The sequence below is a fragment of the Lissotriton vulgaris genome, chromosome 11 (genome assembly GCF_964263255.1).
Source record: "Lissotriton vulgaris chromosome 11, aLisVul1.2, whole genome shotgun sequence".
Lineage (NCBI taxonomy): Eukaryota > Metazoa > Chordata > Amphibia > Caudata > Salamandridae > Lissotriton > Lissotriton vulgaris.
The window spans coordinates 993,844,397-993,870,849 of NC_141699.1; the positions used below are offsets into that span (position 1 = coordinate 993,844,397).

The 26,453-nt window shown below is 44.6% G+C and overlaps 1 protein-coding gene across 1 annotated transcript in view; it reads left to right on the forward strand.

Annotated features, from left to right (window-relative positions):
- Positions 1-23,542, forward strand: part of LOC147683839 (anosmin-1-like) — a 225,161-nt gene extending 201,619 nt beyond the window's left edge. The window contains exons 11-14 of the mRNA XM_086944239.1: positions 9,820-9,988; positions 14,712-14,944; positions 21,842-21,983; positions 22,426-23,542. Of these exons, the coding sequence (XP_086800365.1) occupies positions 9,820-9,988; positions 14,712-14,944; positions 21,842-21,982 (543 nt within the window). The 3' untranslated portion in view covers position 21,983; positions 22,426-23,542. The remainder of the gene's footprint in view (positions 1-9,819; positions 9,989-14,711; positions 14,945-21,841; positions 21,984-22,425) is intronic.
- Positions 23,543-26,453: the final 2,911 nt, after the last annotated feature.

A 26,453-nucleotide genomic window follows, 5' to 3' on the forward strand; every position in this document is an offset into this window, starting at 1 on the left:
GTTATCATATGTTGGAACAAGGGGAGTATTTAAGGATAGTGATTGCTCCTGAAGCCAATAATTGGACATACAGAATAACAATCTCACAAGGAAAATATCACAAGCTTTCAAGTAAATTGGACTCATGTTGCATCACTCCAGCTGACTAACGAATGCATGTTGAATTTCAATGCAGTGTGTCCAGTGTCCAATATACTGCATTACATTACCAGATGGCGTACCAAACCTATTTTCCTACGCCTAGTTTTGGTGTGCTTGGTGTCCATGGAGATAGCTTCAAAGGCTTGGATACAGGGCTATCTTAGAAGAAGTGTTCAAGCAGTCAGCAGAGACTTTCACGTTCCTAATTCATTGTCAAAGGGTGGGGGTTTCCTTAATCATCTATTGAAGAGATGATGCGTTCTGTTCACAAGTGTTTTGGAATGCCAATTGGATTTTATTTAACCACAAAACACCCTGTGGGAAGGGTGGGGGGGTGATTTGATGTTCAGCTTGACTATAGGCAGAGGTGATTTACAGACCGATTATCCTGTTTGCTCTAACGTTGGCTGTCTCTGAGATAAGTGCCTGCTTGTGAGGTTTTGTGTATTCTCCCCAGACAGTGGGAGGGGGTGAGCCCTGCCAAAGCATAGCCACAATCCCGCATCAGAGTGAACCCCTAAAGTCAATAGATGAACCTGTGCTTAACCCTCGGATAGCTTGGCAAAAATGCAGTCAGTCTTAATTTAGAGACAATGTGTAAAGTATTTATGCAGCACACACATAGTAATAAAGTGAAAACACAATAAAAATTCCACACTAATGTAGAAAAATAGAGTAAATTTTAATAAATTGAGACCAAATTGACAAAATTCCAATCAGTAGAATTGGAGTTATGAATTTTTCAAGTTTAAAGTGAAAACTAGCATCTTAAAAGATCAAAGTATCAACCGCAAACACCTAGCTGCACGAGACCGGGGCAAAGTCGAAAGTTATGGCTGAGCGGGATGGAGCACGGTTAAAATACACAAAGTGTTTTGGCCCGGTCTCCACTTACCTTCTGACTTATAAGAAATTTCAAGGAAAAATGTCGTAGAAGGGAAAGGGGGCAAGGTAGCTAGAAGTGTCCGAGGAGGAGGTGTTGTCATCGGGGACGCTGGACAAAGTCGAAGTAAAGATTCCTTCGTTTGGACTTAGTCTCTCTCTTGGAAACCAAAAATCTCCACCAGGACAAAGCTGCGGACTGTAGCCGATGAGGTCAGATACCCATTCTGTAAGGAGCCGTTGAATAGGACTTGCTGCTGCGAAGAACATAGTGGGAACTGCCGCAAAGTCAGGCCGATCGTCGATGCACTTAGGGGGTCGATCAACAAGCAAGTAGGCAAAAAAAAGTAAGTCCCAAGATATGGATTGGGGCTCTCTGGGCACCTTTAGCACCAAATCCAAGGGTCCAGGCAGGTGATGTACCACTTATAGGGTCTGGACTCACTCAGACTGTGTCCAAGTGTGGGTTTAAGATGGTTGGAGCCTTTTCTGTCCCTAAGGCTCTGATCAGGAGGCCAGCCAACTAGCCTTTGGAGTCCTGGGTTCAAGGAGAAGAGCAGGGCTCAAACAGCAGGGCAGATGTCTGGGGTTCAGAGTGGGCTCCAAGCAGCAGAGCAGTCCTAGATGGTGCAGCAAAGATGTCCCTTTGAAGTACACACCTGGCCACAGCAGCAGGCAGTCCACTGAGAGTTCTTCTGCAGGTCCAACAGTGAATTTAGAAGTGTGTCAGAGGGCCCCCTTTTCATCCTTGATGCCTTCTTTGAAGTGGGAGAAACTTCTGGAGGCTTTCCCCTACAGACGTGTCTGGAATTTCCTGCCTTCCTGCCCTGGCTCCAACTTGGCTAGAGGCACAGTGGACCAATGTGAAGTTCTTTGTGTGTGAGCAGGTCCCAGCCTATTGATGTGTAAGTGGGGCTGTGCACAGCTCTGCCCCCATCCTGCAAGTGAAAGCCCATTCAGGCACACCTAGTCCCTCTACTATCTGGTAGTCTAGGAGGAATATACAAAGGCCAACTGCCATTCACGTCTAGTCATGCAACCCAAGAGCAGGGTGCAGGCATCAAATGGTTAGGACAAGCAAATTCCAACAGTCTAAAAGTGCCATTTTCAGAATTGTGACTTAAATCTGACTTTACCATTAAAGAGAATTTTGCATTGCAATTCCTCAGGTACCAAACAGGACTTTCCTACCTACACCTAATCAAAAGGTAACACTTATTAAATGTAATAAGGTAACCCATCCTATGGGACAGATATGTCTCACAGTAGTGAAAAATAATTTGTTATTTTTTCACTACCAGGACATGTAAAACTTAAAACTACAGGGCCAACTTTTGAATTAAAGTACATTCTGCCCTTTGTGCTGTTTAGGGCCTACATTAGGGGTGACTTATGTGTCATACAAAAAGGGAGTTTTAGACTTCCCAAGTCGAATTGACGGTTTAAAACTGGTGGCACGCTCCAATTGCATGCCTGAGATATGATTTAAAGGTCTACTTAAGTGGGTAGAACAGGGAATGCTGAAGGCCCGCTAGTAGCATGTAATGTGCAAGCCCTGGTTATATGTTATACCACTTTACTAGGGACATATAAGTAGATTAAATATGCCAATCGGGTGATATCCAAGTTCACCATATTTTGGGGCGTGATCACAACCACTCTATCACTGGTTAGCAGTGGTAAAGTGCACAGAGACCTAAGGCCAGAAAAAACAAATTCTGAAAAATAATAGGGTGAAGGCAAAATGTTTGGGGGAGTCCATCCTCAGGCTGACAGGTCTAACAGTAACTCAAACTTTCAGAGTAGAAAAGTTGATCAACCAACTCAGTGGAGAAGTGTGGCTCAGGGGTTAGAGGCGGCAGACCCGGAAGCTGAGATCGGCCCTGGACCAGGGTTCAATTCCCCGCCTCAACGGGGCTTGGACTCAATAATTCCACGGACTCGATAATTCTCGCTCCGGTGCCTACTCGACTCACGGGTTCACACTCTGCGACTCTGGGCAATAGCTTGCTTAATCTCCACAACGGCCCCTCGCGACGGGATGCCTGGCTTTCACCTTGTGGATACCCTGCCGGGGTTATCTCACAGGGGAATACCAGGACGGGTTCCCTAAGCAAGCGCTTAGATACCTGCGATGTGGGTGATTTGCACTATATAAATACATGTACATTTACAACTCTCTTGAGCAAACGTTCTTGTAAGAAAATGAAGCACCTGGACATTGAAGAGGCAATGTTTGATTTAGAAGTGCAGCTATTTCATTACCTCACTCTTCTCAAGTGAGGGAAACAGCATCTGTTTCCACCACTCCAGATGTGTAGAGTGACCATGCTCACCATCTGAGGGGTCTTATGAGATTCTGACACTCCTGGGCCTTTAGCAAAGGAAAAATAGGGCCCTTGGTGTTTCCATGCAACCCATTGTAGGGAACCTAATAAAGAGGTGCCCCATGCTAGTTCACACTCACAAAAAAAGATATTTAAAGAAAGAGCTACTGAGTCATCTAAAAGTGTATATTTCTATTTGTTCTGAAATAGTCCAGCTTTTATTGGGCCATCCAAAACAATCTAAATGATGGCTTCTTAGGGTCATCACCAGTACCATGGACACTGCTGAGATAATGTCACACTAGATAAGTGTTAAGTGACATCTACATTTTCAAAAGGAGGGAGCTGGAAAATATTTGCAAAATTAGTGTTCGAGGCATATGAGTTGCAGATTGCACACTGTGCATAGATCGCCACCTAGTGTTGGGCCCGGATGTTTGCAGTTTGTTGTTGTCCTGAAAAGTTCTTTGGAAGTCACGAGATAGGTGTCTCCTCCTTAGGACCACATTGCGCATGGGCATTGGCTCCATCCCCAGATTGTTTTTTTCGGACATTGGGCTCGGATGTGTTTCCTGCACTCCAGTTTGGAACTGATTTTCCTTCGATGCGCAATCCTCACCCAGTTCGGCAGTATTGTTTCGATTGCGCTACATCGACACGATTCTCTACCACTTCGAAGTCTTCGATTCCGGACGTCGACGAAGGACTTCGGGCCTACCTAGGCCTTGCTTTCTGGCTCATGGAAAGAACGCCATTCAAGAAGTGTCCTCAATGTGGGTCGAAGTTTCCCCACACCGACCTACATGAGGTGTGCAGCCTTTGCCTTTCACCGGAGCACGAAGCCAAAGACTGTTCGGCGTGTGCCTCATTCCGTTCCAAGAAAACCATTCGGGACTGACGAGCCCGGAAAAATATGGCTCACTCGTCAGCTTCGATCCCCGACGACATCTTCGAAGAGGGCGTCTACGTGCCAGAAAACCAGCACGCCGAAGAGAGTATCGGATCCTCAGATGCAGAAGACTCCAATGTCGAGGACATCACTCCAGCTCAACGGGTCGTAAGTAAGACCGTCGACCCCAACCCTTCCTCGACACCCTCAAAAAAGGCTTTGTCACACCCTCACCTTTGGGCCCGGGTGCACACCGAGACACTGCTTTACACGCCCCGCCTTCGGGCCCAGAAAAGAAGCCCACTAAGCCTTCAGGCGGCTCGGGCTCGAGCCAGCCTATTCCCGGTGCCAATCCTATATCGACACCGAAGAAGAAGCCATCTTCCTCTACTACGCCGACCGTTGCTCTGACACCTAAGCACACGGCGCCAAAGACTGGCAGAGCCTCATCGATGCCGAAACCGCACTCAGAGCCGAGTAAAAAACCGCCCAAAGCACCAGATTCACACGCGTCGGAGCCGAAAAAACACCCGGAACCGAAAAAACAGGTTCCGGTAAAAGACATTGCAAAAGGGCACACTCCTAAGCCGAAAGACTCGACATCAGTTACCTACTCGGTGCCGAAAGAACATACAGAGCAAAAAACTTCGACGCCGAAGAATTTGCCCCTCTTAGAAGAACTTTTTACACCGGATCCCAATCAGAAAACTCTTGTAAAGGATCCTAAAACCGGACAATTGACTCTCAGCTCCAAAAAGAGAGCACTTGAGGTGCCAGCACCTCCTCCCCCTCCAAAGAAGAAGGACATTGCAACCTCTCCATTAAGGGTGCCTTCTCCACCACCTCCCCATATTGTTCCTCCTCCTACACCCCCTCCACCACATCATTCACCTACACCATCTACTAATCAAGATGATGATGTAGACACAGATTCTGGCGACATATGTGGGGGTGCACACGACCCAGCAGGCACCAATAGTCTCCCATAGTCACCTAATCCATGGGATGATTACAACACCCCTGATGTGCCTTACGTCCCACAAGATGATGTATACCCTTCCAGACCTTCCCCACCAGAGGACACTATAGGGTTTAATCTACTAGTCCAAAGGGCGGCACAATATCATGGGGTGGACTTACACACCGATGCAGTAGAGGAAGATTTCCTACTAGACACTTTTGATATCACACAAAGGTCTACTGCCATTTTACCAATGCTTAAGGGTGTCATCAAGCACGCAACAGAGGTTTTTAAGGATCCTGTCAGGGCTAGGGTCCTCAATCCTTGCATTGATAAAAAATATAAAGCTGCCCCTGCAAACACAGTTTATATTAACCCGTTGGCTGCTTCGAACGTTCTGCTCCAGTGCTGAACGTTCGAAAAACGGGTGGGGTAGCGTCCGCCAACGGACGTGCGCAGCACTGCCAAGGTAGTGCTCGTGACGACCGTTGGCCGACAGCAGCAGCCAACAGGTTAAAGGTCCAGCACAATTAGATTCTCTAGTAGTGTCTAATGCATGTAAACGTGCTAATTCCCAGACATCAGGTGAGGCCTCACCACCAGACTAAGATTTTAAGCTCCTTGGCACCTCTGGCAAGCGAACAGCGGCACAAGCAGCTAACATCTGGCCCATTGCCAACACCCAAGCGTTGCTGGCAAGATATGACAGGGCACATTACGATGAACTAGAGTCCATAATGCAGCACCTACCAGACAAATACAAAAACAGGGCTAATGAACTTATACAGGAAGGTAAAAATATCCCTAATTCTTCCATTCGTTGTGCCCTAGACGCTGCAGATACCGCCTCAAGGGCAATCAATACCAGCACCCTACTACGTAGTCATGCCTGGCTACGTATTTGAGGTTTTAAACCTGAGGGACAAAACTTCATCCTTAATCAGCCATTTGATGAGACACATTTATTTGGCCCAAATGTTGACGTGTCTTTAGAGAAAATGAAAAAAGACACTGATACAGCTAAATGTATGGGAGCCTTGCAGCAGCAAGCTCCCAGATGTTCCTTTCGTCGCTCATCATACAGAGGCAACACAAGAGGCTACTCCTCAGAAAGTCTCCCCACTTCATACAAAACCCCTGGTCAATCCACATTCACTAAGGGCTACCATAGAGGGGGTTACAGGGGTAACAACAACAAAGGCAGAGGCAAAAACAATAACTGCCGCTCTGCCTTTACCCCTACCCAATGACTTTCCTCCCCTTCCCACCCAACATTCCACTCCTGTGGTGGGAAGACTTCAGCAATTCCTGCCTGCCTGGATCAACATCACATCAGACAGGTGGGTCCGACAAATTGTTCAGTCAGGTTACTGTCTAGAACTAACATCTACCCCCCCCCAAACATACCACCCAAACAGTGTTCAATGTCACAAGAACATCTATCACTGTTAAAGCAAGAAGTAGTATCCCTGCTAGAAAAAAGTGCAATAGAACCAGTTCCTCTGCACCAACAAAACAAGGGGGTTTACTCTCTATATTTTCTGATTCCAAAGAAGGACGGCTCTCTAAGGCCTATTTTAGACCTCAGACCGCTAAACATATACATACAGTCACACTTCAACAAGTCTTTCCGCTCCTGCTGCAAAACGACTTCCTGGCTACTCTAGATCTCAAAGACGCATACTTCCACATTCCCATTCACAAGACTCACAGGAAGTATCTCAGATTTGTAATAGATGGGCAGCACTATCAATTCAAAGTACTTCCATTCGGAGTCACAACAGCACCAAGAGTATTCACCAAGTGCTTAGCAGTAGTGACAGCGCATCTACGAAGACCGCACATCCATGTCTTCCCTTACCTCGACGACTGGCTCATAAAAGCCAGCTCATACAACCAATGCGTGGAACACACTCATGCCAGCATCCAACTGCTCCACAATTTGGGGTTCACAATAAACCACACCAAGTCTCATCTACTGCCATCCAAAGTACAACAGTACGTCGGTGTCACAATAAACACCTCAACAGCGCTAGCTTATCCCACTCCAGCAAGGATAGACAGCATGCAAACTCTTCTCTGCAAAGTTTCAGCTACAACACTCCCTCCCAGCACGAGTGTTCATGCAACTCATAGGGATGATGGCCTCTTGCATCTTCATAGTACCCCATGCAAGACTTCAGAGGCTTCCGCTACAAGAGTGCCTATCCCGTCAATGGAACCAGGCTCAAGGTCAATTAACAGACCTAGTGTTGGTAGACGGTCGGACTCATCGCTCTCTGCAGTGGTGGAACACCAAAAACCTTTCCAAGGGACGACCGTTCCTAGAGACAGTCATAATCTTGACTGCGGACGCATCGCTCTACGGCTGGGGAGCCCACCTACTGCAACACACCATGCAAGGCAGGTGGACACCGCAACCAAAGTTACTCCACATCAATCATCTGGAGTTACTAGCTATATTCCTAGCACTAAAAGCTTTCCAGAAGCAAGTAGCAAACAAAGCTGTGTTAGTCCGCAGAGACAACATGACAGCAATGTACTACATTCAGAAGCAGGGAGGCATACACTCCCTGCAACTCTCTCAACTAGCACAGGACATGTGGAGGCGGGATATAACTCAAAACATATTCCTTCTAGCCCAGCATGTTCTGGGAGTACAAAATACTATGGCGGATCTTTTAAGTCGTCAAACGCAACAGGCCCATGAGTGGGAACTTTATATGCAAGTTCTTCAACGATTCTTTCAGATGTGGGGACAACCTCAAATAGACCTATTTGCCACCCACGAAAACGCAAAATGCCCAAGCTTCGCCGCCAGATATCCACACCCACAGTCAAAAGACAATGCGATATGGATGAATTGGTCAAACAGATTTGCGTAGGCTTTTCCACCTCTACCACTCATGCCACTAGTAGTTCGCAAACTACAGCAGCATTCTCTGACCCTCATCCTAGTTGCTCCAACGTGGGCCAGACAACCTTGGTACACCAGACTGCTACAACTGTCTGTAGTAGAGCACCAAAAACTGCACCTGTATCCACACCTCTTAACACAGAACCGTGGAGAGATCAGACACCCGGACCTAGCTCAGCTCAACCTTGCGATCTGGCTCCTGAAGTCCTAGAATTTGGATATCTGAACCTTCCTCCAGACTGCATGAATGTCATTAAAGAAGCTAGACGTCCTACCACCAGGGCATATTACGCGGCCAAGTGGAAACGATTTGTGATATTGTCAAAACAACAATATTGATCCCCTAAATGTGTCTATTCAACACATCATAGGATACTTACTGCATCTCCAAAGATGCGACTTAGCCTATACGTCTATTAGACTACATCTTGCTGCAATAGCAGCATATCTGCAAAACAGACATTTATCTCTGTTCAGAGTGCCTGCCAATAAAGCCTTTATGGAAGGCCTTAAAATAATAATTCCTCCTTCGCGTGTGGGACCTCCCTTTGAACCTTTACACAGATGTGAATTACAATTTTTAACATGGAAAGTTGCTTTCCTAGTAGCTATTACTTCTCTGTGGAGAGTTAGTGAACTACAAGCACTAACCATCCAAGAACCCTTCTTGCAAATGCATCAAAATAAGGTAGTTCTACATACTAATTCAAAATTACTGCCCAAGGTCATTTCTCCATTCCATCTCAATCAATCTGTGGAACTGCCCGTTTTCTTCTCACAACCACAGTCAGTAGCAGAAAGAGCTCTTCACACATTAGATGTCAAAAGAGCATTGCTTTACTACATAGAAAGGACACACCTTTTCGTAGGACAAAACCACTTTTTGTGTCTTTCCCACCACCACACAAGGGTAATCCCATTTCAAAATCTGGGATAGCTAGATGGATTGTCAAATGCAAACAGATTTGCTACCACAAAGCTAAACGTACGTTATCTGTTCCTCCTAAAGCCCACTCTACAAGAAAAATAGGGGCTTCAATGGCATTTTTAGGGAACATTCCCCTAGATGACATCTGCAGAGCAGCTACATGGTCTACACCGCACACATTCACAAAACACAATTGTGTAGATGTGCAAGCAAAACAACAAGCTAATGTCAGCCAGGCTGTTCTCAAAATATTATTCCAAACTACTGCAACAGATAGAGTGGGTACTGCTATACAGTGTGTAATCTGCAGCTCATATTCCTCGAACGGAAAATGCTACTTACCAGTATGCATCTATTCTTGGCATGTAGAGCTGCAGAGTTGCACACGCCCACCCGCCTCCCCGGCTACCCTTGTCTGTTCCAGTTTTATCTTAATTAGATACAAATTACATGTGCATCCTTCCTTTTCTTGCAAAGCTCCATCATTTCCCTAATGGCGAAAAACAATCTGGGGATGGAGCCGATGCCCATGCGCAATGTGGTCCTAAGGAAGAGTCACCTATCTTGTGACTTCCAAAGAACTTTTCAGGACAACAACAAACTGCAAACATCCGGGCCCAACACTAGTTTGCTATCTATACACAGTGTGCAACTCTGCAGCTCTACATGCCAAGAACAGATGCATACGGGTAAGTAGCATTTTCCTTTTTTGTCTCACTGGGTGGTTGCCTTTATAATTAATTTTTAGTCTCTTGTGTGCTTTCTTGATCACAGGGCTCCCATTTTATTATCACTGGACTCCAGTTCGCGTGTAAATACAAGATGACTGTGCAGCCAATCACATTCCAGGAAGCGTCAATGGAAGCGGTGACCTTCGTGACAACTCCAAAATGCAGCTCACTACGGAAAAAAGGGTCAAAGCGCCTGCAGTGCATGTCAGAAGGTGAGTGACAAACAGGAACATTCTAAGATTCCTAACTGGAGTAAATCTAGGGTTTGCAATTCTGTTGGTAGTTTGCCAATATTTTCTGTGTTCTACGTGGGAGTGTTTTAAAGATAAGGGAGTATCCTCAGTTAAACATTCTCCCGGGGTCCTAAATGACACTTAAGTAAATAAAGTTTACAAAACAATATGCATTATGAAAATAAATTTAGAAATCCACATCTCTAATTCCAGATTTTTGTGTATAAAATCATTTTACTACTTGTAATCTAAAAGGAAAGGAACTGCAGAAATATCACTTGTTTTAGATATTTAGTAATGTCAATCTCAAATTTGCAATTTTAAAGAGCTGAAAATAACAGTGGGATTATTGCTCAGTGACAGCCACTCAGTGTCTCAACCTCAGAAGGATGAAGAGGAGAGTCGGCCTGCTGGTATATGAACCTGTGAACCCAAGGGCATTACCAGATTTCAGTAGGAAGTGCTGAGCTATCATTTTTCGTTTAAATGGGGAAACTCACATGTTTTGTTCCAATCTTAAAAAAAGTCTTGGATGAAGGCACTGATTTTTAACACTTTCCTACACACAAGTATCAAAGGGTCTACAGAAGAAAATATACGCTTAAAGTGATAAAGGCACCAAACACAGACACTATATTTATCCTGTACCTCAAGGTTAAACCCCAGACCTTCGGATTGGTCGGTAAAGGATACCCATCAGTCACCACACAGAACCGCCCTTCATCATTTGGGATTCCTTCTTGACCAAAAGATGGAGCCCCTGCCCTTCACAGATGGGGACAAGATGGTAAAAGCCCTCACCTGCTCAGACAGGCCTCAGTATGGTCACGTTACCCTGTGTTAGAGTCCATAGATGAAACAAAGTGACTGATGTCGCAGTGCAAAAATAAAAGTATCAGAAATTGGTGTGCTAAAATTGGATGAGGGAGTACTGAAGAGTTTTATTCTGGTGCTACTCACTCCTTCAATGTTAAAAAAGGTCAATGAAAGTTTTCTAAGATAACTGCCTAGGTGTAATGAGAGGTCAACATGTTTCAGCGAATCTCCTGGACAAATGTGTCCTTGGTTTCTTCAGGACCTATATGACTATTGCTACTGCAAAAATGTGAAAAAAACAAATAAAGTGTGATTCCGTAATTTATAAGAAATCATAAAGAGACAAGTTTAGAGATCACCTGGTTCCCTAGGTGTCCACGCCATGTCCTGCCTCATAGACTGTGTGTGTCACAGTATTGTAAGAAGTAGAGACCTCACCCCACCTAGCTGCGGCTCAGGAAATGAGTGAAGCACTGCTCTGTCCGTCGGTACTTCTCCGCCGGCATCCAAGCTGTCTCTTTATGATTTCTTATACATTACGGAATCACACTTTATTTGTTTTTTTAACATTTTTGCAGTAGCAATAGTCATATTGGTCCTGAAGAAAGCAAGGACACATTTGTCCAGGAGATTTGCTGAAACATGTTGACCTCTCATTACACGTAGGCAGTTATCTTAGCAAACTGTCATTGACCTTTTTTAACATTGGAGGAGTGAGTAGCACCAGAATAAAACTCTTCGGTACTCCCTCATACAATTTTAGCACACCATTTTCTTACATTTTTATTTTTGCACTGCGACATCAGTCACTTTGTTTCATCTATGAACTCTAACACAGAGTAACGCGACCATACTGAGGCCTGTCTGAACAGGTGAGGGCTTTTACCATCTTGTCCCCATCTGTGAAGGGCAGGGGTTCCATCTTTTGGTCAAGAAGGAATCCCAAATGATGAAGGGCGGTTCCGTGTGGTGACTGATGGGTATCCTTTACCGACCAATCCGGAGGTCTGGGGTTTAACCTTGAGGTACAGGATAAATATAGTGTCTGTGTTTGGAGCCTTTATCACTTTAAGCGTATATTTTCTTCTGTAGACCCTTTGATACTTGTGTGTAGGAAAGTGTTATTTGGGAATGTGTCAAAGCCTGGTCTTTAAACTCCCTTGGGCCCCAACTCGATCGTTTTGTTTTTACTGATTTTTAGCAGCTAGCATTAAGAAAGTAGCAGCGATGCGTGTTCACATAGTTATTCCTGTCCTGGCCCACCTAAAAAAAGAGAGCTAAAAAGAACACTGATGATAGAACTGTGTATTTATTCAGAGATAGGCTGCTCTGCCCCCAATTGTGGGCCTCTTTCCGAGTGACCCCTATTCCTGATTCCAGTACAAAGGGGAGTTTTACGTCATTCTGGGTTCTATGTCATGCGTAAAGTACTACACCTCTCCGATTTGTCCCAGACTAGTTTTAGCTATGTAAAAAGTAGTTAAATTAGCCGAATAAAGAAATTGTCCCAAACAGGCCAAACATGAGCTAATCGGCTGCATAGACTTTGAAACCGCATGTTATGCCTCATTCTGACCTCATTATTTCAGCATATTGTGGTACAAATGCTTTTGATCAATATCACACCTTGTGAGATAGGTATTTATCGCCCCCAGTATAAATTCCATAATGCCACGAGTTTCAGGAGGAGGCCCTAAATGTGAAGTGAAGTGGCAATTTAGCGGGTCGCTAGCACGACAAGCATTTGAAATAGGTCTTGCATTTCTGAGAGTTTAAGCTGTTGGCATTGTAAATGACAATGTCTTTTATTTATCTGTTTTGATAACACATAAATAAATGGCATTGTAATTTACAATGCCAATAGAAGAAACTCTTGTAAATGCACGACCTATTTCATTTCAAAGAAGCGGCTGCCATTGTCCCGGGCTGCTTGAAAAGCGAAAGTGCGCATGATGCAGTAGGAGAAACTCATTAACACCTTCGCTGCTAAGGCAATTCCCCTCCTGTGCTGGAAATTGCTATTTTCCTTATTTTATGACGAGCTGGGCTCGTCATCAGCACACGACCACTGTGCACCATGACGAGCCCAGCTCGTCATCAGCATCGAAAGGGTTAAAGAAAATAGTGCTTGCAGACTAAATAAGACATACCATGTAAAACAGAAGTAAAAGGGCCAGTCCTCATGGGAGGTTACAAATGAAGACAAGGCAGTACTAAGTAGGGACTAACAAGTCGATTAACGAATCAGAAGCCAGCATTTATGAAGGACAATTACACAAGCCAATGAAAAATATGGGCGGGGGAGTGGGTGGAGCTTCAACTCCATACTCAAATACAGCATGGCTCACAGAGCAGCGCATGCACTGCCTAGGCTCGACCTAAAAAGGGTCACTCATCGTTCAGTGTGATGATTAATTACTTAATTAGTGATTTATTGGATTTTCTTTTCAGGTGTTAACTCCTCTAAACAATAGCAGTTATTGTGGTTATCAAGAAGATGGCTTTTAAGACAGCTACAGGAAACATGTTGCAGGAAAGAGATAATATCCCCTGGAAAAAAAAGCACTTTGACCGATTTCTAGCAAGTGAAATACCCTTAGGCAAGGATTAAAAATCCAATATTTTACATGTTCTCCAAACTCGGAAACAGAAAGACCCTGGTTTCCAAGTCTTTGAAGAAAACTCCAAATACCTCTGGAAATTCAGCTGGTGGACTATAGGTAGGGAGGAATTATGCGGCAGGGGAGGGCCAAATTATGTGGCAGGGTTAACTAAATTATGCAGCAAGAAAAGCCAAATTATGCTGCATAATACGGAACGTTTTGTCATAGTATTATGTCATTGCTTCCTTTTTATGCTTGTTAACACTAAGCAGAGGTTTCATCTCATTGGTACCGATTTAACACCTAAATATGGCATTAAGCAACTGAAAGGTGAGCAGTCAGCCTTTGCAAAGAACCTTCCACTGCACAGCAATATGTATTGCTGTATTTTTAGTAAATTTTGAACCATTTGAGGTAGAATTTTGTTTTTGTTTTGTTAAAATCTGAAGATTATGCTGCAGATAATGGATTATGTTGCAAATGCGGCCGCACCAACGTATAATTCCAGTGATCCTGACTATTGCGCGTATCCCCCAGAAATACAATAATTTTTTTATTTCTCTCCAAACTCTAAGGTAACATAACCAGCTGAAATATAGATATAGTACAATACTACAGGAACGATGAGGTGTTAAATAAACGTGCTAATAATGCATCCTGTAAGGCAGAGTTATTTTGGCAAATATTAATAGCCTTCCGTTCTGGAATCAAAGTGTGGTTTCCAAAAAAAATATAAACGTGGAAGGATTTGCCATTGAATATTGACAACAACAAAATTCCGCAATTTTCGCTATTTTTCAGAAAACTTCAAAGAATTGCAAAACTTGTAAAATGGATTATCTAAAGTGTCAGTAATTATTTTTGGGAAGGGGCAGCGGGAAGGGGGAGGAATAGATACGTGGTTAACGCGTAAATTGAAGACTTTGAATACAAAAGACCCATGTTTGAATCCCAGTTTTGATGAAATGTGTGATCATGGGTTGAAATGTGTGATCATGGGTGTATGTCTCCTGATGTTTGTAAGATTGATATTAGATGTGTTGAGACTGCACTGGTGCTTGGCCCTGGTCTGCTCTATACATTTACCCTAAACAAAATCCCAAATTAACGAAAACTGTACAGAAAATTTGAGCCACAGCTCAGTTAATGCTATGCACTTTCTCAGGTCCCTTGTAGCGAGTTTTGAGCACATCCTTTTAGCAGTTTAATCGAAAGATTCCTCTCATGCTTGTGTTCTTTACACCTACATTGATTAAAACTCTGTTAATGTTATATTATACCAGAGCGCCACCTGCCGTCCAGGAAAGTGATGCTGAGGCCGGAGAAACTCTCGGCTGTGTTTAGGAGTGTAAACGGCTCCATTGCCGGGGAATTCCACTGGGAGGTGCTGCAGCGCGACCCATCCAGGGAGCAGCCCGTGACCAGTTACCAGTTCAGATGGGAGGAAATATCCGGCACCGATCTTCAAGGGGCTGACCATGACAGAGTAATTTCCCAAACGCTGACACTCTCACCAGTAAGTGTGCTACGGGGTACATAAATATATATGTGTTTAAAATATGAGTGAGGCATGGCTTATGTAGGGCTTTAAGTGGGCCGGGTCTCACGGGTGCTGAGCACCGGCAGTTTTTTAAAGGGGGCCTCGAAACGGGTCTCTGTCGAGCGCTGTTCTGTGCCCTAGCACAGTCTGTTTTTTTGCATGACTGCAGTGACAGCAGGCACATCATGTGCGCTGCTCACACTGCTCACCTCTCACTAGTGGAGAATTTACGGCATGACGTCATGCCAGGTGAGCGTTGTAGGGGAAGGAAACTCCTTTAAAGAGTCATTTTCTCTCTGCATTTCCCTTCTCTTTTTGAAACTCAGGATAAGCAATATTTTAGTGATGTCACCAGGGCTTTAAGTGGAAGCTTTTTTGCAATATTTTATACAAGCCATAGTTGCTGCTTATTTATCTTATGGAACTAACCATTGACAAAGCCAATAGCCCTGGCTTGTTGTAGGTATGATGTTACTTGTTGTATCTTATAGCTGGATACAATGACAGACACAGCAAAATACAAGTCGGGCGGCACACTATGGTGAGCACAGATTTTTAGCTTACGTGTTTTTAAACCACGCCCTTTATTACATTGGCCATACCCCTTTGAGAGACCCTCTGTTTTTTCATTCCACTTAAAGCCCTTGGCTTATGGTACCTTGTAATGCCTAGAAATCCCAGTTTATATTATTATTTTTTCCATCTTTTTTTTACACTGACATTCATGGAATCCCCAGCATGCTTTACCTACAGGAATCGAAAGGAAGGAACACATATACATCAGCGCAACAGCAACATCCAGTGGCCAGCTAGAAAAAGCTCTTGACCATGGAACTAAAGAAGGCGTGTTTACTGTCTAGATCGAAGCCTACCAGAGAGCGCAGCTGTCTAGTTTGCTAAAGACATCTTGGAGACATTCGGAAAGCTTCTATGGGAGTGATTGCATTCCGCCCAGTCCTTACCATTGGCTTTCACGGGCCGTATTACATAAAGTGCCCCCAGAAACTTGTGTGGCCCCTTTTGTAATACCGCTGGGGCACTAAAAGCACCAGCGCTACCATCAGAGGGCGGTCCCTCATTTGCACAGGGGCGTGGTCCATGCAAATGAGGGAATCGCTTTGCGTCTGCGCTCGCGCCCTACTACAGACAAGGGAGCAGAGGCAAAGTTGCTTTCAGGAGGCGCACAGACAGTGCGCCCCCTGAGAGCAGATGTCTGGAGGGGGTACAGGTGGTCCAATGGACCCCCCAGACATCGCCTTGAGGCGGGTGCAGTCACTCACTGCACCCGCATGCAAGGGGATCTCTAATCCCCCTTAAAAGTGCAGGCGGGTTGCCTGCTCCACAGTGACGCAGGGAGTGGCTGCTTCAAAGCCGCTCCGTATTTCACTTGAATGCGCTGCCCCTAGGGCCGCACGCGTTCACAGCAGCCCTGGGGCAGCGTATTTTATGTAATAGGGCGCACTTTCCCTGTTTGTGCCCGGCGCACCTGTTTTAAATTGCGCCAGTGGCAAACTGACAAAGTACGCCTTGATACATAATATGGCCCCTGGATTGTAAATCACATATTCTGGCTTTTCATCACATCATTTTAAACCCGTTTATGGGTCAAGAGCATTATACATAGGTTGAGTAGATTATTTAAGTCACTAGACTTGCAGGTCTAGTAACATTTATATGATTTTTTGAGGCCTCACCTCCCAACGCCACTCTCCTCTACGCCACTAACTTTTAGCCATGCTGAACAGCAGCCACACTGGCGAAGAACATGGCTAAAACACATTGGCAAAGCCAATAGGTCTTGCATAGGCGAGAGCTATTGGCTTTGCTAATGCTAGTTTTGTAGGGCGTTAATTAACACTATAAGGGAAATAATTGGTCATCTCTTTCTCTCGCATATTGTTTGGGCCTGGTCTCTGGATATTATAGCCATACCTGCCTCACAGCTTTATACAATCTTGCTTTATTACCTTTTTAAAACTACGGGCTAGTTGCTATGGAAATGTCTGCCTAGATTGTTCTTCCCGTCCCCTCATCGTTTGAGCAACAATTTCCTTTCTAGGAAGCGTTTCATTAACTTGCCTTTCAGGCATGCATTTTCTAATATTGGCACCTTTTCTCTTCTGCCATCCAGTAGCCGGGATTCTAGCAGTGCTCTCCAGGGGCAGGCAGCATCAGGCTGAGCATACAGTCACACGACCATGACTTTCCGGTCAGCAGAACTGGAAGCGCTGACTGGAACTTACCACTTTCCCTACCATACTAGTTGAACCATTAAACCGAAAAACACTTTAAAAAAAGAACATCAATAAATAGACATTTTAGGAAAAAGGGGTTTAGAGTGTTCCCGGTTCTATCAACCTTTGTTAGAGTGTCTCATCACTGGGGAAGCCTCAGAAAGGAGTGGGCAGTGACATGACACCCTTTTTCAGTCTGAAAGACGACTGTAACCCCTGCTAGTACTGCAACAACAACAATCACCTGCAAGCCAATACTTCACCATGTGCCCCAGCCCGAATGTTACACAACACTGTCCCTCCCTCGGCACAAACACACTCAGACCAAGACAACACAAATACCCACACCACACATTCACAGCACATAGAGCTAACGTTATACACATTCAAGACACCCACAAATGACCAAACCCACATTTCAACTCATACTTATCAATGAACACTGTGCTGCAATAGACTCATCCCCATGGGAGAACTCATCACAGACCACAACCTTCATGCACTCTTCATCCCAGAAACATGGCTCACATTCACCTCCTCAAGCAGTCCAGATGTCTTTTTCTCCCTGTCATCCTCAAGTCCTCTGGGCCTACACCTGAGGTGAACCTGCAACACTTACGTTCAAAGAGCTCCTCACTTGCCACTTCTCACTTTCCATAACCCAGTCTACCACCTTCCACCTCATCTAATGACCTACTACAGAACAAGGAGTTCACACTAAAGTATACACAAGCAAGCAGTTCATACTTGCAATTTGAGAACCCCCTCATTGCCTCATTCATCTCACTCATACACACTGTCCTGCTTGGAAACATAAGCCTCTCTGGCAACATCAGCAAACAAAGAATTATAGACACCTCTACAGTCATAAGCATTCGCAACATAGAACAGGAGGCCACTGAACCAACATATGCAGCATTGTACTCTACATGAACAACCATCCGGTGCAAACATCCAATACCCATAAATTGATCACCCCACTATCTCCATCACCCGGTGTATGCCCAATCAACACTTTAAGGCCAACCGAAAACAGAATAACTAACTTTCAGATCCTTCAAGGAGTTCTCAGTTGACAATGTACGGCACAAACATTACCCTAAACCCTCCATCACCCACCACATCACCAAAATCAATACCCTTGTGTATATCTTCAATGTATTCCTGGAAACCATGTAATCATCAATGCACCAATGAAAAGGGTCTAGAGCAAATTTAAACGTTCATCATCTTGGTACTCCTGCGACTTCACTGGCAACAAATACACCATTCACAAACAGGAAAGAAAAATGGAGCATTGCCAACCTTGCACTAACAGAATCCCCTTCCACAATATGCATATAACTCTCCACATCAGCCACAGCCTAATACTGCACCTACATCAATGGAGCATGCCTGAGAAGCAGGATGATCTTCAAGACATCATGAATTGCAGCAATCACCTGTCAGACCCGCCAATCCCCAACTCCATTGGCACGTGCAATGCCATCAAATTCTTCGGAGAAATACAAATCAGACAGACATCAACTGCACCAAGCCTGCTTGCGCCCTTGCACCCACCCCAGCACACAACATACCATAATGAACATGTTTCAGACGTCTCTAAAGCAGACCTCACCATCATCCTCAAGCCTCTGCTTCCTACCTCCTATCAGGATGAGGCCTTACCCTGAGACGTCATTAAACCTTCACTGGAGAATTTCCCTTATCCCTGCTCACAATAATCATCGCCTTCACAACCTCAGGCATCTTCTCAGAAGCCGTCAAAACTGGACAGATGCTGCCTCTCTTGCAGAAACCAATCCTAGAGCCTGATGACCTTACCAACTACAGGCTATAACATACCTAGTCTTCATTGGCAAGATCAATGGAAAATCAGTCTACAAACAACTTCAAGCACTCAGTAATACCAGCCCTAACCATAATGACTCCAGTCTTCAGATCATGCCACTGCACTGAAACAGCCACTTGACAAATAGTAAGCAAGTTACTTGACAAATAGAAGTAAGCTTCCTGTTACTGCAAGGCTGATTATTCACATACAACACTATCATCCATCTTACCCTCAGCCAGAGTCTTAAGTTGTAACTGGGATTTGCAGGCACCGTCCTTCACTGGTTCTCTTCCTATTTATCCAACTGACACCACTTCATCCTCTAGATCCCAGAAGCAGATGACGCACAATTCTATCTGACAATCTCTGTTTTCAACATACAACAATGCAAGCATTACATGTGCCTTACCCAGATTGGGGTGTATAGCACCTACTGGGAACTCAAACTTACCAAGAACAAATGACTTCTATTCCCTAACAATCAAAAGCAACTAGTCAAAAAGTGACTCAAAAACACGAATCTCTACTGGTTGACATCCAACTATTACCTAACAAGTTACTCTGATTCACGCTCATCAACAGTGTCAATCTTCAAGGACTACATCCGTAAGAAAACTAAGATGACATGCTACCAGCTTTCTTTACTAAATAAAGCAAAACTGTTCTTTAAAGATAGCAACGGCAGAACTGCTGTCCAGGCCCATGTACTCTGATTTCGATGATAGTAATGCTTATTAACAAAGTACTAGCACCCTTTTGTGGGTAACGCACAAACCGTGGATCTTTTCCACCTCTTCCCTAATTCCATCATGAATGTTACAGTGCTGCACCGAAATTTTTATAGAGTCTCGGTGATAGCTGTTGTGAACTCCGAATGTCAAAACTTAGTTGATTGTATTCAAACCCCCAAACTACTTTATTCTTTCACACAGATCCCAATATGGGGGGTTACCCCCGCAGAATCCTACCCCATTGTTGCTTTCCACTAACAAAGTCTATTCATCCGATTTTGATATGTAATCCATCCTCCCTCCTCCTTATCCCCCCGCACCCCTTCCCCCCCCCTCCCTTCCTCTTGGTCCTTGCTACCTTCCTCCATCCCCTTATTCTGGGTAGTTTTTCCTTTGAACAAAAACACATGCACCTGCAATGACAATAGACCCTGTGAGTTTCCTACACTGTGTGTTACTTATATTGGCATGTTCTTTAATTTCTAATAAAGAATTATGAAACAAAAAAATAAACTTAGTTGCAAGAAAGGAAATACACCAGAGCCTTGCAGAATGCAATTAGGATTTAACCCACGTGCTCGCTTATAGTAAACTAACATCTAAAAGTGAGAAGTAGGAACAGTCCTTGTAGACATTGACAAATGGCTGGGTACACTCATAGCTGGATGCAGGGTTAGATCACAATATGTGCTCACAGATACACGGAGGGTGCAAGGCCACAAAGAGGACAAAGTGTCCAGGATGACCAATGTGGCATGTAAAGGAAGGGAAATGCCTCCCTCGAAAGGAGCTTCCATGAGTGAAACCCCAGTTAGTTCAACAGCATGTGAAGTAGGACATATTAGTGGGATGATACCATATCCAAGCACATGCATATAGCTAAGCTATGAGTGCTGATAAAGTTCTGGCATAAAGCGCTCCACATGCGGCCAACACATAAATTGTCCGTATTTGGAGTACCAGGCAGAGGGCAGTTGAATGAGCATATTGGGGAAAATGACCACCAATTTAGTGCCTCGGAAACCATGCACCAGCTACTATGTTTTATTGATTCCTGTGGCTCGGTGGCTGTGGGGTGGAATGGGATCCTGTGTTAGAAGTGACCCTTGAAAGGCAGATCATGGCCTCCTTTAGTAAGGCAAAGAGGGATGAGGCTCAGTGTTGGTTAGGTGAGTGAGAGCTGTAGCTCTGTAGGGCACTACCAGAGAAAGAATGACTCAAGGGAAAGATTGACTCAAGGGAAAGATTGACTCAATGGAAAGATTGACTCAAGGGAAAGATAAACTTAAGGGAAAGATTGACTCAAGGGAAAGATAAACTTAAGGGAAAGATTGACTCAAGGGAAAGATTGACTAAAGAGAAAGATTGACTCAAGGGAAAGATTGACTCAAGGGAAGGATTGACTCAAGGGAATGATTGACTCAAAGGAAAGATAAACTTAAGGGAAAGATTGACTCAAGGGAAAAATTGACTAAAGAGAAAGATTGACTCAAGGGAAAGATTGGCTCAAGGGAAAGATTGACTCAAGGGAAAGATTGACTCAAGGGAATGATTGACTTAAAGGAAAGATTGACTTAAGGGAAAGATTGACTCATGGGAATGATTGACTCAGAAGAAAGATTGACTCAAGGGAAAGATTGACTCAAGGGAAAGATTGACTCAAGGGAATGATTGACTCAGAAGAAAGATTGACTAAAGAGTCCTGTAATTGGGAATTTCTGGCGAGATTCCTTTTGTTGTAGAAACAAAATGGCTTCATGATATGGATAGCTTATCAGCCTATTTTGGATAGTGAGGGGATGTTTGTATTTGGATATCCTTTGTAAATATGCATCAAGTTTCAATCTGGAGCCAGTGTGACATTTGTTGAAGACCAGTGAGATGTGGTAAGATGCCAGATATCAAATATACTGCCACGTGATCTACGGCTTCGGTCAATATCAATTGCTTTGGGGATTTATTTTCTAGTGAATGAAATGCAATTTACTAGTATTTGAAACTACCCTGATTTGTTATGAAGAAAACGTAACACATGTGAACACCTGTAATTAAACAGTCAATTTTCCTCCTTTAGGCTCAGTTATTTGTGGTGATTGACAGTCTTAAACCATTAACCCTCTATCATGTGGAAGTTCAAGTGCTTTCGACGGCTGGCCATGGGCCAGCAACAACGAAGACCTTCTGGACACCGGCACTTAATGAAACAGGTTTATGAGGTTAGTGATCAACTTTAATTGGAATTCATTGATTGGCCTCTGAAAAGAAGCTGACTTATACATTGCCCCATAATATTTTCTGTGAGCCATGACCAAGAAGATGACGTTAGTCCACATGTTTTACGCTCACTGTATGCAGCTCTCATTGATGTAGAGCCCTCTTCTTCTGGCTGAACTACATGCAGAACTCAGGCAGACTAATCAAAGGATTTTATCAGACACATCTGGTACTGCACCAATAGTTTCATTCCAGATCAGGAGTCCTGTAACACAATATTTCCTGATTAACTTAATGCAAGCATGCATACAGAAAAGGTACAGCATAATGAGAGATGGAATAGAACACCAACACTGTTGAAGGTCTAACCTAATATATAATGTAATTGCCATCTTCACTTCCCACCTTTTATTTTATCCATTATCTGTTTCCATTCTTTTCTAGGAGACGAACTGTATTCTGTACCCACTGTAGCATATGGCGTGGCACGAAGAAATGTGAAACTTTGCCAATGAAGGAAAACAGTGGCCGCTTGCCATCTTAACATACCTATCTAACTTCTACAGTATGAATCAGGAGCATCTTCAGAAGATGAAGTCTCTTTCAAAGATCAAGCACTGAACAACTCTGCATTAGTATTAAAAAGAAAATAATACAGCACAGCTTCAATAAATAAGGATTACAGGAAAACCAGCAGAAAGCGGCCAGTGTTACTTCTGACTTTCTTCAGCATAACCACGCATGCCCTTGGGTCCAGATCTGAACTACATAATTATTTATCTTCTGCCTAATAAACCAATCATTGGCCAGTTTCAAAGTAAGGTCTAAACAAAGGTACGTGTTAGGAGCTGTATAGTCAGCCTAACTGTGGTCAATGGCTTCAATGACCATCCGCATTGGAGCACGTCTTGGTTACAGAGGTGGGATACGTTCCACCTTCTACCTAAACTCTTAAGACACAAAGACGTTTGAAAAGGAGAGCTGGAAAATATCTACAAAATGGCCAAATGCATTCCCCAAATATAACTCTGAAATGGTCAAGTGGTGGGGTTGTCACCTACAAATGCTGGTGCCATTTGGTATGCTCATGCTAACCTTCAACCTTGGGCTTTCTGATGAAACATGAATCTCGATTGTGGTTTAACGTTTGCTCCATCCGTTTGCATTTTCACAAAATAAGCCTCCAGTTGCAATGCTCATGTCCAACTAATGAAAACCCCCATGTTGTGTAGATGTTGTCACTGAAGTGGATTTTCTCAGCAGAATGAATGAGGACAAGGTGAGCTCCCTAATTGAGCTGCTGAAGTGTTATCTCTTCCCATTCAGGTCTCACCCCTGACCTGATCACAAAGTGTAAATATTTTAATGTATTATATGCTGCATTGTTTAGAAGAAATGAAGAATCCAGCTAATCCTTAATTTATGGAAGGATTATGAATTTGAATTGGGAATATTTTCATGTATTGTGTGTTTCTAAAATGTATAATATTAAATGTTATTATCTCCAAGCCTGAGTGTCCATCCCAATATGTGTTTTATTTTAAACAGAAGGGGGTGGGAGCACACTGCTTCACCTCCCAGCACAGTTCACCCCTTAGCATTATGGTAAGTGCAGTTCATGGTTGTTAGACGGGACCTGGAGGGTCGGCCGAGGACAAGGGGAGAGGTCTCCGGGGAGAGCCGTCTCCAGTGATCGTATAGACAAGTAACTTCGCCCCCACAGACGGACACCACACAAAGATAAGGTTTAACGTTCTTTATAAGCAATCTTGAAGTACGGTAGAATGGTACAAGGAGGTCAGGACTCAGAGGTCCCCTCGATTCTAGTCTCATGGATGGGAGAAGGGGGTAGCGGGACAGTCTTGTTACCAATCTGGCAGTTGCGATGAGAAGGTGGGTAGCTCACAATCCTCGAGCTCGGCGTTCTAGGAAGACGGGCCGCGGCAGCGCCAGCAGGTCCCGAGGTGATCGAAGGTAGCAACGGTCCGCGGCAGCGCCAGCAGGTCCCGACGAAGATGGTAGTTACAACGGGCCGCGGCAGCGCCAGCAGGTCCCGGCGAGGATGAAGGTTGCAGAGGGCCGCGGCAGCGCCAGCAGGCAGGACGACAGTTCACAAGGCAGGGCTGCGGCAGCGCCAGCAGTCCGTCAAGGATGAGTTCTTCTAGGTGTCTCTCGACTCCAGGATACAACTCCTTCCTGCTCTGGAGCTGCCCCAGTTATAGGTCTGGCGCCCTTTGATGTCCGGACCCTCGCACTTGGAGGTCGGGAGGTCCGGGATGAGGGAGTCCAGACACCCAGCAGGGGGGTGGAGCCAGCGCCCGGGGAGGCTGGGGGCGATCGGCACCTGGCAGGGGAGAGCCATCGATACTTCTTCCTCCCATTGACCTGCCAAGTGGTCCGTTCACCTCCTGGGTGGATGGTGGTGCCGGGCTGTCGGGGCCTGGCCAGGCCCAGGGTTGGGGTCGAGCTGAGGCCACGCGGCCTCGTGGTGCAGTGTCCAAGATGGCGGCTGGTCTGGGCAATGGTGCTGACGGTGGCCCGGGCCAGGGATGCAGAGATGTCCGGGAGCAGGCGTCCCGTAGGGGACGGGTTGCGGGGTGCTTCTGTGGGTGGCCCTGGGAGAGCCGGTGTCTGGGCCCTGTCATGCGGGGAGGGAGCGAGCCCTTCATGTGGCCTGTCCAACAATGGTAAATGTTTATTTGAATATTTACTGAAGTATGTCACCAAAATGTGTGCAGGTTAGTGCTGTAAAGCTCTAGACGCGTGTTTCATCTATCATCAGTATAGATAAAAACACATTTAATCTGGGGTTGCTGAGTAAGCTGCCGCAATCCTTTCAGGTCTCAGTACCTCTCACAGGTGCATAGGTGCATCTCCAAAAGCTCGTCAGCTCAATGGCTCAAGGAAGCCTTTTTAAGCAGAAGGGGGTGGAAGCACACGGCTTCACCTCCCAGCACAGTTCACCCCTTAGCATTCTGGTCAATGCAGTTCATGGTAAATGCTTACTTGTATATTTACTGGAGAAAATTGGTGAAATACTCCAGTAAATATTCAAGTAAGCATTTACCATGAACTGCATTTACCATAATGCTAAGGGGCGAACTGTGCTGGGAGGTGAAGCCGTGTGCTCCAACCTCCTTCTATGTGTTTTATTTTAGTAGCCTCTTTAGAAAGGTGTTGCTACTACTTTTTATACAGCCAAATGCCAGGTTGAACTTGAAGGAATATGGCATGACCAATATCTCATTTAAGTCACTTTAGATCTTTTTTTGCAGAAAAAGAACATGGTTTGCTTAGCACACCTTCAGAAGTCTTTTTACTCAAATATGAAAGGTCTCCATCTGCGTATCACAGTTTTTATATTATATTGAATTGAAATCTTGGTCTCAGAGCACATTTTTTTCAATTGATTAACGAAATAGGTCTTCTCAAGCCACCATGTTTTTGCTCAAAACCTTGTGGGTCTATGAGCTTTTTGTAGGCCCAATGTGGTCTTGATAATGTTTTTCTGTTTGCAAGTCACATGAAATGACAAATAGTAGTCCCCATTGTGGATCAGAAAGTCTGACGACTGGTCAGGTATCATTATAGTCTATATAAAACACAAGCATGGCAAAACCAAGAGGCATGGCACTGGTTTCCAGCCTTTCAACTTGTTTATTTTGTTTTGTCAAGGTTTTTGTGAAACTAATGGCTGAAACAAAAATACCTTTTGATCTCTAAAAGCTCACATTGCCATTGGGATAGAATTCCAGAACATGCACTTAGTCTGCCGAAACACTAGATTTTGCTACACTCAATTCAACTACCACCTGGATTTGTCCTACCTCACACCACACAAACTAAACAGGATCCATCGGACGCACGATAAGTCATGCCCAAGATGTAGGGTACCCGATGATGCTTTTTTACTTATGATTTGGGCTTGCCCTCAAATAGAGCAATTCTGGCAAGCACTAATAGGCGAGCCGGAGTTAACCTTTAGCTGCACCAATCTCTTGGAGTTGGGAATCTAGCCCTAATCCTTGCTAAAAGGGCTATTCCAATGCACTGGAGCTCACCTGGGTGTTCTCCTCAGGGCATATGTACTGGGAAGGTTGAACGCTGGGCACTGGCCGAGGAGTCAGCTCTCAGAGATGAAGAGTGTAGGAACCTGCAAACCCGCCCAATTGCAGACAAATGGGCTGCATCCCTGTCATCCTTCATGAGGGTGGAACCTGTAACTCCATAATTTCTATACTGGACAGAAAAGGAATGCTACGACACTGCTCAGTGTGAGATGTCGGTAACATGAACGAAGGCCTGGAAGTGGAGTAGATCTTAATGTTGAAGAGTGAATAAATTGCCCAGTAGATGTTAATGCGTATCGTTATCATTCACAATGTACACCATGTCAGGCCATTATGGGATTGTTGACACACTACGGACACCAGGGAAAAGAATACTAGGTATTCCTTTGACGTGCTGGTATG